The 19,655-nt window shown below is 38.1% G+C and overlaps 1 protein-coding gene across 1 annotated transcript in view; it reads right to left on the bottom strand.

Annotated features, from left to right (window-relative positions):
* The window catches only part of NUFIP2 (nuclear fragile X mental retardation protein interacting protein 2), a 30,443-nt gene that overhangs the window by 9,292 nt on the left and 1,496 nt on the right, over positions 1-19,655 (bottom strand). The window contains exons 2-3 of the mRNA XM_005876863.2: positions 13,590-15,314; positions 1,519-1,551 (exon numbers count right to left, since the gene is read on the bottom strand). Of these exons, the coding sequence (XP_005876925.1) occupies positions 1,519-1,551; positions 13,590-15,314 (1,758 nt within the window). The remainder of the gene's footprint in view (positions 1-1,518; positions 1,552-13,589; positions 15,315-19,655) is intronic.

Below are 19,655 nucleotides of genomic sequence, written 5' to 3'. Positions count from 1 at the left end.
ATCTTAAGATAGAGCCAATCTAATAATTTAGTCCAGAGATAATATTCTTTCTAGGACTTCAAAGGCCATCCACTAGCATCCTGCCCTGAAGATAATGCTCATTCTAAACACCTTTCGTACCGCTCACGAGTTTTCTCGTGTTTCGCGCGCCATCTATTAAGGACCACTCACGAGTTTTCTCGTTTTTCACGCCCATGGAAAAAGGAGCGAATCTAGATACTTATGTAAATTTTGTTTGGTCCCTCTTCATAGAGGAAAATGTTTTACGCAGTACCATACGTTAAAAAAGTACTAGGAACTTTAATTGTTTAATTGTTTTTGTAAATAAAAATGTTATAATTATTGAAAAACGACACCTAAAGTGCATTATGATGATTTAAATAACGTGCAGTTTGCCCAAAAACGTGCAGTCCCTGGCGTATGTCTTAAGAGATTTCTATGCGGTACGAAAGGTGTTAATAGTTAATAGTCATTTTACAGTAAAAAGAGAGGTCTACCTCTCTTTTTGCAGGATATATTTTCTTGTCTACCCTTTTTTCATATGTGTTTGAATATAAAGATACACAGAAAGTGTTTCAAAATAGTTTAAGAGATTGCTAGTTATCTTTAGGCTATAGCTGTTTTAAGACCAAAAAGACCTGGCCTAAGAATAAGAGCAAGTTGGAAGAAGGAGCAGTATTAGGAAATCAGAGAAACCTATATTCTAGTCCTGCCACTTTCTAGCTTATACAGTAACCTCTCTGGGCCTCAGTTTCTTAATCTGTCATAAGAAGAAAATCTAACGTCCTTCAAGTTCTGAAATTCCAGGAATTTCACATTCATCTGAAAGTGAGATACAATTCAGTTACAGGGTTCTGAAGGCCCAAACCTATTAGTGACTAGTTCTCTATACTTTATTTTATAACTACCATATCTTAATATATTTGGAAAGAAGGCACATACTAATTAGGATAACCAATTCCAATTTTATGAAAATTTTAAATAATCCAGATATGGATTATCTAGTCCCTGTCCTCCTGCTATTCATATCTTGTTTATGGGGATGAAAGAAGCTAATTTGCTATTCTCTCAATTTCTAACCATCTTTTCAGGAAATATACAGCCCAAATAAGGTTTCTAAAACAGCAAATATTTTTTTGAACTATGAATTTCAGTTCTTAGGCTACCACACAAGTACAGATAAAGACTGACCATAAGTGGAAACACTTATTCATGTTGGTTTCCTAGATTAAAAATATTTATGGCCTGTCTTATTTTCATAATCAGGAGCAAAAGAAAATATTTATGTTCTTTACCTAGCAGATAAAGAGTACTTAATATATTCTTTTCCCTTAGTGTTACCCAATCCTTAGCAGTCTTGATATGGTTGCTAGTGCCTTCTGACTACAGTTATCAAATAACTCAAAATACAAAATCTTAATTATTTGGTAGGCCATTATTCATGTTATTCACATTGCAAAATAAAGTATAGTAAATAGTGATTAGTACTAACATTTCTGATAACCTAAACATTCTTACCTTGCTTCTGTAAATTCCAAACAGATTCCATTTCTGCAAAGGAAAAAAAAAATTATTTTATACACTAAGTTTTGCAGAGCACTTTAAAGTTATGCTGAACTCTAAAAAACCTACACTGGTGATTGCTGGCTGGAGACAGGATTGAAATAGCACAGTTCTATGGAGCTCAGACAAAACAACTCATATTTTTCTATATTCTTAAGAATGTCAATCAGACTGCCTTAAGTATTAATTACAGAAAGTTAATTATCTAAAAATCAAACTGCTAAGAGAACTATTTTGTCTACATAAATAGCAAAGATATGTAGAAGCATGCTTAAAATATTTGTTGTAATAGCTCATTGTTATTGTTTTAAAAAGTTATTTTTTGGCAACCCATCACCCCTCAACAAGGTCCCCAAATCTTCATAATGAAACATTTATTAAAGTGATTAAGCTTAGTGCTTAAAATGCCTTATTAAAATTTTACTTAAATTTTGCTATAAGCAAATGGTTCTATTTTTTAAGCCACACCCACTTATTTTAACCCTTATGGCCAAAATGCCTATCCATAGCCATTTATTAATAACACAATCTTTATTTGCTCCAATTCCATTCAAATGTGATTACTTTGGTATCTTACAATAAGGGAAATATACACACGACCAAACTTTAGTGACATACAGAAAGAAGGCAAAAGCTCTACCTGGGAGGCATACTAGAAAGCTTCACCAAGGGGATATTTGAAGTATTGATGAATAAGAGTAGATGAGCCCTAGCCGGTTTGGCTCGGTGGATAGAGCGTGGGCCTGCTCACGTTATCAAATAACCAAAGGATCCTGGGTATGATTCCAACCAAGGGCATGTACCTTGGTTGTAGGCTCCTCCCAGGCCCGGACCCAGGCCTGGTTGGGGCTTGTGCAAGAGGCAACCAATCGATGTCACGTCATTGTTCCTCTCTGTCTTTCCCTCTCTCTTCCACTCTTTCTAAAAAGATCAATGGGCCCTAACCGGTTTGGCTCAGTGGATAGAGTGTCGGCCTGTGGACTGAAGGGTCACAGGTTCGATTCTGGCCAAGGGCATGTACCTTGGTTGCAGGCACATCCCCAGTGGGAGGTGTACAGGAGGCAGCTGATCGATGTTTCTCTCTCATCGATGTTTCTAACTCTCTATCCCCTCTCCCTTCCTCTCTGTAAAAAATCAATAAAATATATTAAAAAAAAAAAAGATCAATGGGAAAATATCCTTGGATGAGGATTAACAAAACAAAAAAAAATAAGAGTAGATGACTATTACACAAGAATCAAAAAGAATTGGACCTTGAAAGAAAATACTATACTAGCAGATTAATAGAAACAAAAACTACTTAGAAACAGGAGTGAGCTATAACTAATACTGGGAATAAGTGCTCTTCCTGTGACCATACAACTACCATTTTTAAAAGACAAAAGGTGATTTTAAGCTCTATAACTGAATTCTGTGTAATTGTTTTTTATTTTCATCAGCAACCAATTATAGTAAAGCAAAACAAAACTGGAGCTCACTAAGATAGGATATATCTGGACATGGATTACAGTTACGATACAACATAATCCTTTTCCACGGCTAAAATAGGTGCATAGATTCTAAAAATTATTTTTTGTTTTATGAATATGGATGGTGTTAGGGCATGGGGAGGAGAATCACACTCTCCCGGCCTGACTGCCCACACTACCCCCGTCCCAATCAAACTCACCTCTAAAAAACTGGTACTTTTTGAAAATTTGTCAGAATTGAATATTTGGAACAAATAGGTTAATTATTCCAATGATCAAATTATCCAGATAAAAGCCCATTAAAAGTATTACAACAGCCCTAACTGGTTTGGCTCAGTAGATAGAGCAGTGATGGCAAACCTTTTGAGCTCGGCGTGTCAGCATTTTGAAAAACCCTAACTTAACTCTGGTGCCGTGTCACATATAGAAATTTTTTGATATTTGCAACCATAGTAAAACAAAGACATATTTTTGATATTTATTTTATATATTTAAATGCCATTTAACAAAGAAAAATCAACCAAAAAAATGAGACGCGTGTCATAGGTTCGCCATCACTGGGATAGAGCGTTGGCCTGCAGACTGAAGGGTCCCGGGTTCAATTCTGGTCAAGGGCACATGCCCAGGTTTCGGGCTTGATCCCCAGTGGGGACCGTGCAGGAGGCAGCCAATCAATGATTCTCTCTCATCATTGATGTTTCTCTCTCTCTCTCCTTCTCCCTTCCTCTCTAAAATCAATAAAAAATATATATTTTTAAAAAGTATTACAACAATTCTCTTATTTAACAAAGACTGGGAAATAATGCACTGATCGTCATTTGGTTCAAGAGCTTAGCTGGATGCTATTGCCTTTAAACTGCTGGGTAGATGCCCATCCTCTCCTACGAGGCCTAAGAAGGGGAGAGAATTGTAACCAATCTAATCTGGAAAAAAAGAAGATACATCACAAAGGGAATTCTGGTCATGGTGTTCATATTTATGACTCCAAAATAATTTATAATTCCATTAGTTTCAGACATTCAGGAATAGCATTGTTATCCTACAAATTTCTGTGTTTCAGAATGGCTTATCTTAAGAAACACCTTTCTTTGGTTGACATGACTACAAAAAGATTAATCCAATACAACCAACATTTTTTCTTTTAGTGAAAGTACAGAAATCTCACATTTTACAACAAATAAATTCCTGAGTTCTGTATACAGGTTATTTGATGCTCATTATTGTAAGTTTGCTTAATGCAAAGATAAATCTACATTTAGTTACATATTGAGGAAGAAAAGTAACAATCAAACTTTTCATTTTAGCCACCTATGCTAAAACAACCTTTTTTGAGGGGTAGGAGCGAAGGTGGACTACACTCGAGTCATAGTAGCAACCATACTACTTTAAAACAAAGCAAACAAATTTTTTGTTTTGTTTTGTTTGTTTTGTTTTGTTTTGTTTTCATGCCCTTGACTGGAATCGAACCTGGGACCCTTCAGTCCGCAGGCCAATGCTCTATCCCAGGGGTGGGCAAACTTTTTGACTCGAGGGCCACATGGGTTCTTAAACTGGACCGGAGGGCCGGAACAAAAGCATGGATGGAGTGTTTGTGTGAACTAATATAAATTCAAAGTAAACATCATTACTTAAAAGGGTACGGTCTTTTTTTTTTTTTTTTAGTTTTTTTCATTTCAAAGGTGGGCCGTAGTTTGCCCACGGCTGCTCTATCCACTGAGCCAAACCAGTCAGGGCAAAGCAAACAAATTTTAGAATGAAAGTAACTACAGTTGACCCTTGGAACAACATGGGGATTAGGGACACCAACTCCCTGTGCAGTCAAAAATCTGAGTATAACGTTTGACTCCCCAAAAACTTAAGTTGTTCCTTGGTTACTTCCCTCAACTTCATAACTTAAGCTTATAAAATCTGAGGGTTAAATTTTAGCTTCTACAAATTCCTTACAAGCTACCTTTCAGACTAATACCAAAGTAAATTCATTACTGCACTCATAAAGCAGACTTAATGAGAAATCAAGTGCCCAGTATGGATGCTAAAATGGCAATTCATTGGGGAAAAAAGAATCTTATGCCATCTTAATTACTTGTTACATACATGCCTATGTCTCTAAGAGAAGAAAAAGACATCCCTCCCCCAAATCTAGGCAATATAACCAGGGCTGAAACCAAAATCAAATCTGCAGGTAATGAGATTAGGGGAAAAGTAAGGTTATTATTAAAATATTAATAATCTCTAATATTAAAGGTATTTTCTAAGATTATTAGCTGTGAAGAAATCATGGAGCAATTGCTATAAAATGCAGTAAAGATGAAAATACTTATTAAGTATTGTGCTAAAAGGAGAAAACTTAATATTCAGATAGATCCTTCTGTAAACAAATGTCTAAACTGTATACATAGTCATCCCGTAGATAGTATTAATCAGTTCCTCCTGCCCTTATCCAACCTAAACACTTTAAAATATTTATTCTAAGATAAATAAAACTGTTATTTTTCTGCCTGGACTATCCCAGGAGTCTAACGGACCTACTTCTAGTCACCAGAAAAAAGGTTTCCAATCTACCCTACAAATTGGTGTCACATTAATGTCTCTGAAAACGGATCTACAAGTCAGTCAACTGCTTAATACCAACTCACTTGAGTATAATATGTTAGGACCTGTGGACAAAAAGGGGCCACATGCTAACCTGACTAGCTCAGGGAAGGCCTGTGTGGTGGCCTTACAAACTCTAGAGACCTAAAGTAACCACAAAGGATGGTCTGAAATTAAAACTTTTTAACTAAAAGCAGTTTATGGCAGGTAGTCATGTCCTAGGCTAGATTCTTCCCTAACAAAAGTCTATCTTTACCTTAACTAAGCCTGTCTGTTGTCTTTTACACCTATGATAACATTATCACTGGAATGTCAGGGTAACTTGTAACTCCCTTTCTCTGGACCCCTCAGGGCAAGAGGGAGACCACAAATTCCTTTACTGTTATCATGTTAATATAGTTGACTGTTAACTATCCTGTACCCACCTATGTAAAAGAGGCATGTGTCTTATTTTTCTTTTTATCTAATCCCAAAGGTTTCCCAGCTTTGCTATTCTCCCACCTCCCTAATTTACCACCAATGGATTTCTTGTAACCCACTTATGTCTCCTTTGATTGTAATGCATAAAACAAGGTGAAAAAACCGCCATTCTCGAGGAGCATTATCCCAATTGAGATTCTGCTTCCCGGCAATTGTGGACAGTTTGGCTCAAATAAACTCACAAGAATTCTTTGCAGATTTGAATGTGTTTTTTTCCCCATTAACAGACCAAACAAATAAAAATCAGGAAACCCACGCTTAAAAATGATAAATGATTTGCCCAAGTATCTGTCTTCTGTCATTTAAATTACTTCCATTCCACCAGTCTATCTTCCTGACATTCAAATGAAAACTTACCTTCCTTCTCTTTTAGAGCCACTCAGCACATCCTAACTGGATGGATCCAGTCTAATATTTACATTTACTCATGATTCTCTTCCAACTTTTGTATTCTTTATCTCCCTCTTTTCTGTATTTCCATATCAAAAATGTTACCTATCAAAACCCAGTTTAAAGCCATTGCCTCCATGAAAACATATCATACATTTACTCTTTCTACTTTCACTCCATTAAATTCTCTTCCTCCACTGAAATCTCCTAGCTATTTGTATCCTTATGACATTTAAAATCTTACCATATAAACTTATTGTTTTCTCCTCTACTTGATTAAATTCTTTAAAGGAAAATACCCTGTCAAAGTCTTCCATAACTAAGCAAAGTGCTTTGCCTAGGGTAGGTACATCATAAGGGAAAACACACACACAAATTATTCCACAACTCCTCAGTAGTAGAGAAAACAGTGGCAAAGAGTAGTACAGAAAAGTATGACAGAGGGAAAAAAAAGAAAAACAGCATTTTAAATGCTTGATATCCTTCAGTGCATTCTTAGCCAGGTAAAAGAAATCAATCTGGTTTAAATTAACACTGACCAAACACACATCTCACACCCATCTACCATATTTCAACAGACTTGGCTTCAAATGACTTAGACCATTTCAAAACCAAAGATTTGCGTTAGGCCCGGCCGCAATAGCTCAGTGATTGAGTGTTGACCTATGAACCCTCAGATCTTGGTTCAATTTCCAGTCAGGGCACATTGCCTGGGTTGCAGGCTCAATCCCCTGTGTGGGCGTGTAGGAGGCAGCCAATCAAAGATTCTCTCTCGCCCTGGCTGGTTTTGCTCAGTGGATAGAGCGTCAGCCTGCGGACTGAAGGGTCCCAGGTTCGATTCCAGCCAAGGGCACATGCCTGGGTTTCCGGCTTTATCCCCAGTGGGGGATATGCAGGAGGCAGCCAATCAATGATTCTTTCTCATTATTGATGTTTCTATCTCTCTTTCCCTCTCCCTTCCTCTCTGAAATCAATAAAGATATATATTAAAAAAAAAAAAAGATTCTCTCTCATCACTGATGTCTCTCTCCCTCCCTCTCTGAAATAAAAAACAAAATATATATGGGAGAGCCTGCAACCCAAGTACATGCCCTTGACTGGGAATCTAACCCTTCTGTCAGCAGGCCGATGCTCTAACCACTGATCAAAACCGGCCAGGGCTGGACCAATTTTTTTAAAATGTGTTTTTATTGATTTTGGAGAGAGGGAGAGAGAAAGAGGGACATGGAACAGTTGCCTCCTGCATGCCCCCTCCTGGGGATCAAGCCTGAAACCCAGGCATGTGCCATATATAATTCACCTTAGAAAGCTAGGATCTAATGTTATAAGCCATTGACAACAAATTCTGCTAAACTAAGAATTCTGAGTAACTACTTTGAAGGAGACAACAGATGTATGTTCATTAAAGGTTGATACTCTAACATACTCAAAGTATTTAGTAAAATGTTATACCTGGAATTTGCTTTTAAAAACCCCTATCAAAAAAAGTGTGAAGGTAGATAGTTGAAACAAGAATGACAATGCTTTTTTAAATGTCCAAACTAGATGCTGGGTACACTGGAGTTCATTATATTATTGACTCCATGTTTGTGTATACTTAAACTTTTTCATAATTAATTTAAAAAGACATCACTTCAGCCCTAGCTGGTTTGGCTCAGTGGATGGGGCATCCGCCTGCGGACTGAAGGGTCCCAGGTTTGATTCTGGTCAAGGGCACATGCCTGGGTTGCAGGCTCCATCTCTGGTGGGGGGGCATGCAGAAGGCTCTCTCTCATCATAGATGTTCAACTTTCTCTCTCCCTCTTCCTCTCCCTCTCTTAACTCAATAAAAAGTTTAAAACATTTAAAAAAAGGGATATCACTTCATTAAAATTTTGCCTCTTGAGTATCACTTTAGATAAATAGGAAAAGAGGACATACCTCTCACCTTAAATACTGGTACTGCTATGTAATAGTACTATATGCCCCCAGATAATACAAAAATTAGCAGTCTTATTTCTTTTAAAAAGTTAACATAATATATGTAAAAAATTAAAGGAAAAATCCCCCAAACGAGAATTCCCATCAATCCCTTTATGTCTTAATGTATCCTCATATAAATATCCTCATCTGTACTAAGCATTCAGATTTTTAATAATCGGAAGTACTTCTAAGGCTGCAAGTAATAAATCTAAAACATGTATCATTACTACTGAATTGACATAAGGCACCCTCCTACCTACTACTTCCAAATAAAGTTGTTGAAGGGCTTATTTTTAAAGTTAGGAGGTATACACAAAACTTCCAATTCTAAGCCTAACTTCAACTCACTTAGTACTAGACTACTTTTGAGCATTTGAAGACTACATTAAAGGACCAAGAAAATAATACAGATGCTCACCCTGGCCGGTTTGCTCAGTGGTTAGAGGACTGGCCTGCACACCAAAGGGTCTTGGGTTTGATTGCCAGTCAAGGGCACATTCCTCAGTTCCTCAGTTGCAGGCTTGGTCCCTATCTGGTGTGTGTGTGAAGCAACCAATGGAAACATCAATGGTTCTCTCTCTCTTTCTCCCTTCCCCTTTCCCCCCTCACTTCCACTATCTAAAAGCAATAGAAAAATATTGGCAGGAATTCAAAGAACCTGCCACTTTGGGATCTAATTGAACAGAATATTGCTTATCATTATAGGGGGGAAAACAGTCTTTACCAATTTAATCTCAATAATGTCCAACTACAAAAATCAAAACTGCCTACTTTACTAAAGCAAATCTTTCAATAACACCAGCTAAACTAAATATAACTGCATCCATATAGGGACATTTAGTTTATCTAAATACCATTAATTTCATATTCAGTTAGCCTATCTATAGGGAAAATACGAATACCTAGAAATAAATAGGAGTTAAAACCCGCATTTTAAAAGGCCTGCAGTTCTTTATAACAAAAATACACAAACCCACCAACTAAACACCTAATGAAACAACTTATCCCAGAATCTTTTGCAAGTTGTGGGAGATAACATAACCAGATATCCTCTCAGCCTCACACAATGACCACCAGTACAAAATACTTAGGTAGATTTTCCCAGTAATGGTCTCTAAAAAGAGCAGATGGCACAGAAAATAACACTAAAAACACATAACTCCCCTGGCAGAATTTAACTTATAATTAACCACATCTTAAGAAACTGAATATATTTTTTCCCTTGACTTTCCTAAAAACATACAGCTCCTGGTTAACTTATTAAATTGATTTGAGAGAGAGAGAGGAAGGGAAAGAGAAATATCGCTTTGTTGTTCCACTCATCCATGTATTTATTGGTTGCTTCTTCTATGTACCCTGACCAGGAATACCGCCTTGGTATATCAGGTCAAAGGTCTAATCAAATGAGCTACCTAACCAGGGCTAGTTAACTTGTATTTACTTCCAAAGAGCAGTGCTGAAGAAAAGTGAAGAGAGATCATTTTACCTGCCAAGATTTCTACTTCTAAACTCTTATAAGGCAATTCTACTTGCTCCCATTTTTTTAAAAGAAGAAAAACAGAAAAAGGACATGTGTTTATGTCATTAAATGTCTTCCATTTGCAGATAAGGAAAGATATGCAGACTGAATAACTTGCTTAAGTCATATAAATAGCTTTGTTATTCATCTCTGAGCCAGTGATTCTTCCAGGGAGAACATGCTAATTACCACATCCCCCTGTATATGCTGCTCTGACCCTGCAGTTGGTACATGGCTGCCTAAATGAGTCAGTAAAAATGGAAATGTGCCCTGGCCACTGTGGCTCAGTGGTTGAGCATATTACCTAATAATAGACAAACATGTAAATTGACCATCCCTCTGCTGCACTCACCAGCCAATCAGGAGAGTATGCAAATTAACCCAACAGAAATGGCGGTTAATTTGCATATGTAGACGAGAAGCAGCGGAGCGAAGACTGAAGGCTCCAGCCGGAGGAGCAAAGGCCTGGGTCCTGGGTGCCGGAGGAAAACCAGTGCTGGCAGCCAGGGGAAGGGAAGACCTATTGCACAAATCTCTTTGTGCAACGGGCCTCTAGTCAGTCGATAAACCAAGAGTTTGATTCCGGTCAGGGCATGTGTCTGGATTGCTGGCTCAATCCCCAATGAGGGGCATGCAGGAGGCAGCCTACCAATCTCTCTCTTCCTTCCTCTCTAAAATCAATAAAAACATTTTTTAAAAAAGGAAATGTAGCTCTTCCCACCCACCCATGCACCCCCGCCTTCCCTCTGAGATTCGACAGTCTGCTCCATGCTTCTATGTCTCTGGATGTATTTTGTTCAACAGTTTATTTTGTTACTTAGATTCCACATATGAGTGAAATTGTGATACTTGTCTTTCTCTGACTGGTTTATTTTGCTTAGCATAATACTCTCCAAGTCCCTCCATCCCATCTCAAAGGGTAAGAGATTCTTCTTTGTTACTGCTGCATAGTATTCCATGGTGTAAATATACCACAGCTTTTTTATCCACTCATCTATTGATGGGCACTTGGGCTGTTTTGCTATTGTAAATCATGCTGCTATGAACATAGAGGTGCATAAAACAACGAGTTATCAACTCAGTTGTCAGAATAGCTACCATCAACAAATCAACAAATGACAATGCTGGCAAGGATGCAGAGAAAAGGGAAGGTGGGAATGCAGATTGGTGCAGCCATTATGGAGTTTCTTCTAAAAATTTAAATATGGAATTGCCATTTGACCCAGTAACCCCACTTCTGATTTACATTTTAAATAAACCTTGGTGGCTGTGTGGAGATTGAATTGCAGAGATGAAGGGTGAATTTTATAAGTTGCTATGAGAGTCTTTAAGAATTTTAGAACTTAGCTGATTGCAATGTGGATAAACAGCTGAAAAACTAATTCAGGGTGTTTGAAAATAGTACAGTTCAAGTTTAGAAGAAATGTTCACTTTTCCAACTTAAGTTCTTTAAATAATTTTTTTGAACAGATGTTCCCGCTCCTTTGCTTTTTACATCATATACTTCTTTATTAGTGAGCTTACTTGATAGTTGTAATTTGCTTAAAATTAGTGTGAATAATAGGTGCTGAATGGTAACTAGAAAATAATTTAGACAAATTACAATGGTAAGCACAGTTAGCATTGTAGTGACCAGGCTCCTCAGAGGCTGTACTTTTCGTAGCCCATGTTAAAAAGGAACCAGATATCTTTCAAGTATCATGCTAATTTTCTTAGGATATGGTTTGTGTCTTAAAAATTTGATGTATGGCGTAGATTTATTTAAATCCACAAAGCAACTGAGGTTTAATGAAGTTTACAACCTCAGTACTTTTAAGAACAGTAGGTTTCAGTCTTCCACCCTTCATCCCTCATCCCACCCCCAAGAAAATGCATACCCATGCATGCATGCATGCACACACCTAATATATACTGCACGTTCCCATTAAAAAAATTTTTTTAGTTGATTTATTTTCCAATCTTTGTTGACATATGTTAGTTTCATGTACATTTCCTTTAAAAAAATTTTTTTTATTGATTTCAGAGAGGAAGAGAGAGGGAGGGAGGGAGAGAGGGAGAGGAAGAGGAAGAGAGAGAGAGAGAGAAACATCAATGAGAGTGACACATTGATCGGCTGCCTCCTGCACACCCCTTACTGTAGATTGAGCCCACAACCGAGGCATGTGCCCTGACCGGGAATTGAACCAGGGACCTCTTGGTCCATGAGATGACACCCAACCACTGGGTCACACCAGCCAAGTTCAAAATACTTCCTTTAAGTAAAATGTTAAAGTACCTCAAAATGATTGTTAGCTACGTTCAGTAAATGTCTGTTGATTGAATGGATGAATAGAAGAATGTATAGATGAAGACAGAAAAGGCAAAAATTATGGGTCCAACTCTTGGTTCTGTCAGTGACTAACTGCTTAGACTTGGGTTCACTTAAGATGTGAACTCTTGCCCTAACCGGTTTGGCTCAGTGGATAGAGCGTCAGCCTGCGGACTGAAGGGTCCCAGGTTCGATTCCGGTCAGGGGCATGTGCCTTGGTTGCGGGCACCTACCCAGTGGGGAGTGTGCAAGGAGGCAGCTGAATCGATGTTTCTAACTCTCTATCCCTCTCCCTTCCTCTCTGTAAAAAAATCAATAAAATATTTTTTTAAAAAAGGAAATGTAGCCCTAGCTGGTTTGGCTCAGAGGATAGAGCATCAGCCTGCGGACTGAAAGGTCCTGGGTTCAATTCCAGACAAGGGCATACGCCCGGTGTGGGCTCGATCCCCAGTAGGGGGTGTGCAGGAGGCATCGTTGATATTTCTATCTTCCCCTCTCCCTTCCTCTCTGAAATCAATAAAAAAAATTTTTTTAAAGGAAATGTACATGAAACTAACATATGTCAACAAAGATTGGAAAATAAATCAACTAAAAAAATTTTTTTAATGGGAACGTGCAGTATATATTAGGTGTGTGCATGCATGCATGCATGGGTATGCATTTTCTTGGGGGTGGGATGAGGGATGAAGGGTGGAAGACTGAAACCTACTGTTCTTAAAAGTACTGAGGTTGTAAACTTCATTAAACCTCAGTTGCTTTGTGGATTTAAATAAATCTACGCCATACATCAAATTTTTAAGACACAAACCATATCCTAAGAAAATTAGCATGATACTTGAAAGATATCTGGTTCCTTTTTAACATGGGCTACGAAAAGTACAGCCTCTGAGGAGCCTGGTCACTACAATGCTAACTGTGCTTACCATTGTAATTTGTCTAAATTATTTTCTAGTTACCATTCAGCACCTATTATTCACACTAATTTTAAGCAAATTACAACTATCAAGTAAGCTCACTAATAAAGAAGTATATGATGTAAAAAGCAAAGGAGCGGGAACATCTGTTCAAAAAAATTATTTAAAGAACTTAAGTTGGAAAAGTGAACATTTCTTCTAAACTTGAACTGTACTATTTTCAAACACCCTGAATTAGTTTTTCAGCTGTTTATCCACATTGCAATCAGCTAAGTTCTAAAATTCTTAAAGACTCTCATAGCAACTTATAAAATTCACCCTTCATACAACAGCTAATAAATATATATTACATTGACCAATAAGAATCTTTGTATAGGAAACAAATGAGTTACCTTTAGTGTGATATACAATAGCAGCCCTCAGGTCAAATGAACCCCAGCTATCATTCCTTTCTAGGCCTCTCTGGTATCTCTGTTCTTTGGCGGAGCCTAACAAAGTGTTCGTAGGAGACGCCAGAGGATTTTGATTTTCTACCTCGTAGTCCTTTGAGAGAAACACTAAAGCACCTTGACTACTGGTGTCTGCTTTTTGCAGGTCACCTATATGACTGGGCTCCAAGGATAAGGCTCCACTCTCATTAGTAGTCCCAGATTTTAGAATGCTGCCCAGAACTTGAGGACTAGTCCGTTTTTCCAGCTCATAAGCCTTGGGAAACACAGGATGCTCAGTTCCTGAGGGGATTATTTCAGCACCCTGTGAAACCAAAGTGGCAGGATATTCCCCTTGAAATGTCACCTCCATCGCTTTATGATCTGATGACTTCCCAGTAACAGTCTCAGGGCCAGCACTGGGCTCATTTATAAATGATAAACCCCACTGATTCTGGAAGATATCCCCCAGGTTTTGCTGATCAGTCTGAGAGGGTAGATCCACTTGAGCTGCGCTCACCAGCACAGTTTGCATATTTGAAGGGTAGATAAAAAGGCTAGTTGTAATTTGTTCAACAGCTGCTGAAGTCAGACTCTTGTCCTGGAGAACTGGATCAATCGCAGCAGAGATGAGTGTCATACTATTAGCAGCAGTAGTTAGCAGTGGCTGACCCCCTGGAGAATACACACTTGCATCAGTTCCTGCTAAAACAGGCCCATTAGAAAAGTTGGCAGAAGTAACAGATTTCAGCGCTGACATAGGAACCTGGGATAACCGACTTGAAGATTGGGTCTGATTTTCCCCAGCAGATGATGAAGAGGATGAAGATGAAGATGGTGACACAGAAGAGTTCTGTACAGTTTTGTTGAGGTTTTCCTTAACTTTACTTGCATAACTTATTTTAGGAACTATTTTAGCACTGCTATTGTCCACTGGAAAAACTGGGGGTGGTTTAAATAGGGTCCACGAGTCCTCTTTGGAGGCAACAGCAGAAGCATGCTTTCCTTTAGGCCGATCATCAAACTTTTTGCTGCTCACACCAGGTTTAATATCAGAACTTTTCCGCAGCATATCACCCACAGCAGGTTTTCCTCGACTCATTCCTCCAGGCCCAGTTTCATACTTCCAAATGGGCTTAGAACCATCTACTCGATTTCCCTTTTGTTCACTGTAGTCAGGCTTGAAAGTTTCAAGTCCCTGTTTTAAGGTTGGGACACTAGTCTCTTGTTGCATTATTTTGTCCTGCACTAAATTAAGGTTTTCACAACCCTTGGCACTGTTGCGCCTAGCTTTCCTTTTTTTAGGAGTGGTATATCCGCTCTCAGATCCACTACCATCGTTATCTGCTCCTTTGCCCATATAACCATTAGTAATATAGCCAGAATTATTTGTTACAACACCATTTGGAATTGTTATAGTATCACTCTTATCTACAGACTGGTTCTCTCCAGATTTACTTTCATATGACTTTCCATTCTTTTTGTCCATACTGTTTTTCTGAATGAAATTCCTAGTTTTAATTCCTGCTTTCCCAAAGGTGCTGGACTTTATAGTCGGCTTCAGGTTAGTGTCTACAATTTGTTGGTTGCCATTGAGGACCCTGGAAATAGGGTTGGTAGCTTCATCAGAACCCAGGTTCTTTAAAGGTATTTCTCTTTCTCCAGCATTACCATTTAGTTCACCATATCCTAGGGAGGGGGAAAAAAAGGTTTTTAAAAATTATAATATACAAATTACAGTAGTACTTAACATTTAAGGAATATTTATTTACTGTATGCTAGACACTATGCTGTGAGCTTTAGTTTTATATGTTATTTCACAGGTCTCTGAAAAGACACTTGTCAACCCCATTTTACAGATTAGGAAGTCAACTAAGAGATAGGACTAAGCAGGAATTCAAACCAAAGTCCAAGTTCAGAAAGAACATGACTTCAGCAGTTTTCTACTAATACTTCTCACCTAACATACTCAACCTCGCCATCATTCTCACAAAACTGTTATAAAATTTCCTTTATAATTAAGAGCAGAGCTACCCTTTGGGCAAAATCATTATACTGATACAGCAATTTTAAATATTATAGGGACACTGAAGGCTCTGTTTCTATGAAACTATAATTGATTGGTGGTGACCATAAACAGTTTCTATTGCATTCTGTCAAACAAAAACCTAACACCTGTGAACTTTTCTCAAAGTAGTTAAATTCATCTTTACATTCCCCAGATATTAAATCATACTTTTAGTATAAAACCAAAACACTTATATATATATTTTCTTCATTTTTACATTTGGGTAAACAGTCTCAGATAAATTAAGTAACTTGCCCAAGTCACAAAGTGGAAGAACAGGAAAACTGAATGAACTCCAGTCTATATGGAACATTTGTATCACTATGTCATACTGCCCTACACAAATGAAGCAATAAGAAAATACAATCAAAACTACAATGAAAGATAACTAGTTTTTAAAAGAATGGTATTTGAGTTTAAGACCTCCAACTGCCATAAGCAATTTATTACTATAGGTGATTCAACTGAGTCCAACTTTTCCCATTTCCTTACTAGCAAAATAGTGATATTAGTTGTCTACCTTTCTAAAAAATGTTTCCAAAACATCTTGAGGTCAAGTCATTAGAAACGGATACATAATAGGATACATATATACACATTTAAAGCAACTTTACAGGGGGCAAAGGGTGGGCCTCCAACAGGAATACCAAATAATTTGCCTTTGTCACTTTCATTCATTCTTTTGGGCCTTTAGTCTTTGAAGGCACATGAGCTTTTATATTCCTTAGGTTTTGAAATTTTAATTTCTAATATAATATCAACAGATATAGCCCACATTAAAAGCTCTTTGCATATTTTAAGAGTACAGCCCAGCCAGTGTTGCTCAGTGGATTGAGCATCTTCCCATGCACCAAGAGTTCACAGTTGAATTCGTGGTCAAGGCACATGCCTGGGTTGTAGGCTCCATCCCAAATAGGGGGTGCGTGCGGGAGGCAGCAGATCAACGTTTCTCATTGATGTTTCTCTCTCCCCCTCTACCTTCCTCTCTCTTTAAAAAAAAAAAAAAAAGTAGTGGAACCTCATTTCTTGAATTTAATTCATTCGGAAGGCTGTTCGAGAAGCGATTTGCTTGAAAACCAAATCATTTTTTCCCATTAGAAATAATGTAAATTGAATTAATCTGTTCCAGACCCCCAAATGATTCCATTATTAACCTTTCTTATATACAGTACATGTCTAATGTACTGTTTAATCTATAAACGCTCCTTAAATTTACTGAACCATCCCCTAACTAGCCTTATAAAATGCCATCACCAGTTTATCCAATCAACAAGTTTTTCTACCTACTCAATTGCCTGTAATTGTTTTGTGAGCACTTTCACACCCTTAGCAACATTAGCAGTCTTGATGGCCTTTGTTTTAAAATTGTGCTAATCTGTAGATTCCACCAGCAACAAAAGCATTCTCTCCTTTGTTTGTTGCCTGAGAGATGCTTTTTGTCATGCTGAGGTATCAGCAAGAAAGGGTTGTCCGATAGAAAACGGAAGTTTTGTCCACAACAGGGACATTTTTTTGTGTGACCATTGGTTGAGAACCAAATTGTTCAAGATGGTAGACTTTCAAGAACCACAGTTGGACTGTATAAGGAATACTAAGATTAAAAAAAAATTGGGGAACCATTGTTTTAAAAGAACTTGATTTTTTAATAGGACAGTCTTGGAAGATTCACAACAGGGCTTACTTTTACATGTTCTACATCAGAGAAAAGGGTGGGAATACTAAAATGAGCACATAAAGGCATTTTCTTCCAAGAAAACATACTTAAGACATAATCATTTCCTAAGAGTGGCACAAAACTTGTACAATGATAATATATTCTATAGAAGTTCTTAACTTCTGGAGTTATATTTTATTTCTTGGCTGCTGAAAAATCTGTATTACCCAATCAAGTCAAACTTAGTGTAAAAAGTCTAACTATAAAACAGTAAAGAAGAGATCACTACTTAGAATGTTTTTTAAATTTTTTTTTTGTTTTGTGTTTTAGGAAAGTAGAGTCTCAATATTTTTAACAGATGTAAGTTTAGCCGTGCACAACTCTAGACCAAAGGAGAATTACACATAGCATTTAATATGCTAATAGGCTAACAAAGACTTCTACCCTTGCCCTAACTGTTTGGCTCAGTGGATACAGTGTAGGCCTGTGGACTGAAAGGTCCCAGCTTTGATTCCGGTCAAGGGCATGTACCTTGGTTGCGGGCACATCCCCAGTAGGAGGTGTGCAGGAGGCAGCTGATCGATGTTTCTAACTATCCCTCTCCCTTCCTCTCTGTAAAAAAAATCAATAAAATATATTTTTTTAAAAGACTTCTACCCTTGGGCCCATTAATTATAACTTGCTAGATCTCAAAGGTAAGCAGTCTTAAACATCAAAAAAATCCAATGTCCAAACCAAGTTGGACCAAATCCAAGACTTTTAAGCGAACTAGATTACTAATATTTAGTGCCTCTGATATCAGAAATCACCAGTTAAAAGAATAGTTACTATGCTTCCACCTCCAAGTTTTAATGACAGAAAATTTTTCTCTCATTTAACTATTTAAAAAATTTCCCGTGTTAACCTTGTTGGTATGCAAAAAGTTTGCCAGAGAGAATTTTTTTTTAAATTTAGGTATTTAAAAAAATGTAAACACTAAAATTATTGAGGAAAAACCCCTCTCCTTCTAGTGCTTTTATTATTCAGGGTTGCCATGCTAAAGCATCTAACTCTACTTCAGAGGGACTCAGCAAAACTTGAGTCCTGATAAATCCAGCTTTGGATTGGAAACTGAAATTAGTGGGCACATTTGGCCCTCTTTTGCGCCCTCTTCTGGATAAAGAAAAACCATTCCTCTTTATAGGTCTGTGAGTCATAAAAGCCCATCTCTACACATTGCAGATACAGTTCAAAAATCATAACTTTTCTTATTAGATCAGCATTATGCATGCTGAAGCAACAGTATACTGTGACCAGGCCGCGCATGAAAAACTGCTCCTCCCAAATTGTTCATGCTTAGCTCAGCCTCGTTTCCCCTCCGTATCCCTCCCTGGAAGAAGACACACTAATTTGAAGGGTGCCCGTTTGAATGGTGCAGGGCCTGCTTCTATGGGGAGAGTCCTGCAGGGGTCTATATCTGGCTGACAAAATACTCTTCATAATTCTACCTTCTCTTCCAAGCAACTACAAAAAGGCAAGATTTTATCACCTTTAAGTTGACTGTAACGTTAAAAAAAAAAAACTTAAGTGTTGTACAGTTTCTTAGTTTCTAAACTGTTTCAAATCCTTAAGATGAAACACATTTTTATGTTAATTTCCACTGCACACTGTCAGTCCCTACCACCCCCCAAAATGGAAAATGACGTTTCCATGTCAGTAAGGGCATGTATCACATTTGACATGCTGGGTTTAACGTTCATTCTCTTTCCGTTCCCTTCATTTCAATGTACAAAGAACCCTTATTTTTAAAAATCTGCGTGGTCATAAACTTTTAAACTTCATCCCTTCTCCAATATTTTCTACAATAACTACTTTTACCCTCAATTTATCGTCTGCTAAAAACGAAGAGTTTGGGGGTCAATATCGGTTTGAACGTAGGAAAGCACCTCTCCTTTCGCTGTGGAAAAAAGCCTCGTCCGAGGCAATATGGTAGCGAACCCACCTCACGGACGAAAGAAACTTGCCCTCTCCCCGCCCCTACAATCAAACGTTTTCCATTCTCTCTTCAAAAATGCTACCCAAGCCCAAGAGAGAAACGTGGGGGTCGGAGGAAGACAGAACAAGCTTTTTTGTAAAAAAAAAAAAAACGAGCTGCGAAGAGGAAAGGGCCCAAGCGAAGGCCTGCGAAGCGGAGTCGTGAGCGAACCTGGCAGGAGACGAGGTTCCTGTGGCAGAGAAACTCGTGACCAGGGAGCCGGGTTCCCGCTGGGTACCCCACCCGACCGCCAGGCACCGCCTCTACCCCAAGTGGGTCCCCCCACCCCCAGCC

Source organism: Myotis brandtii, unplaced genomic scaffold (assembly GCF_000412655.1).
Source record: "Myotis brandtii unplaced genomic scaffold, ASM41265v1 scaffold50, whole genome shotgun sequence".
Classification (NCBI taxonomy): domain Eukaryota; kingdom Metazoa; phylum Chordata; class Mammalia; order Chiroptera; family Vespertilionidae; genus Myotis; species Myotis brandtii.
This window is presented reverse-complemented; position numbering and strand designations above follow the sequence as displayed.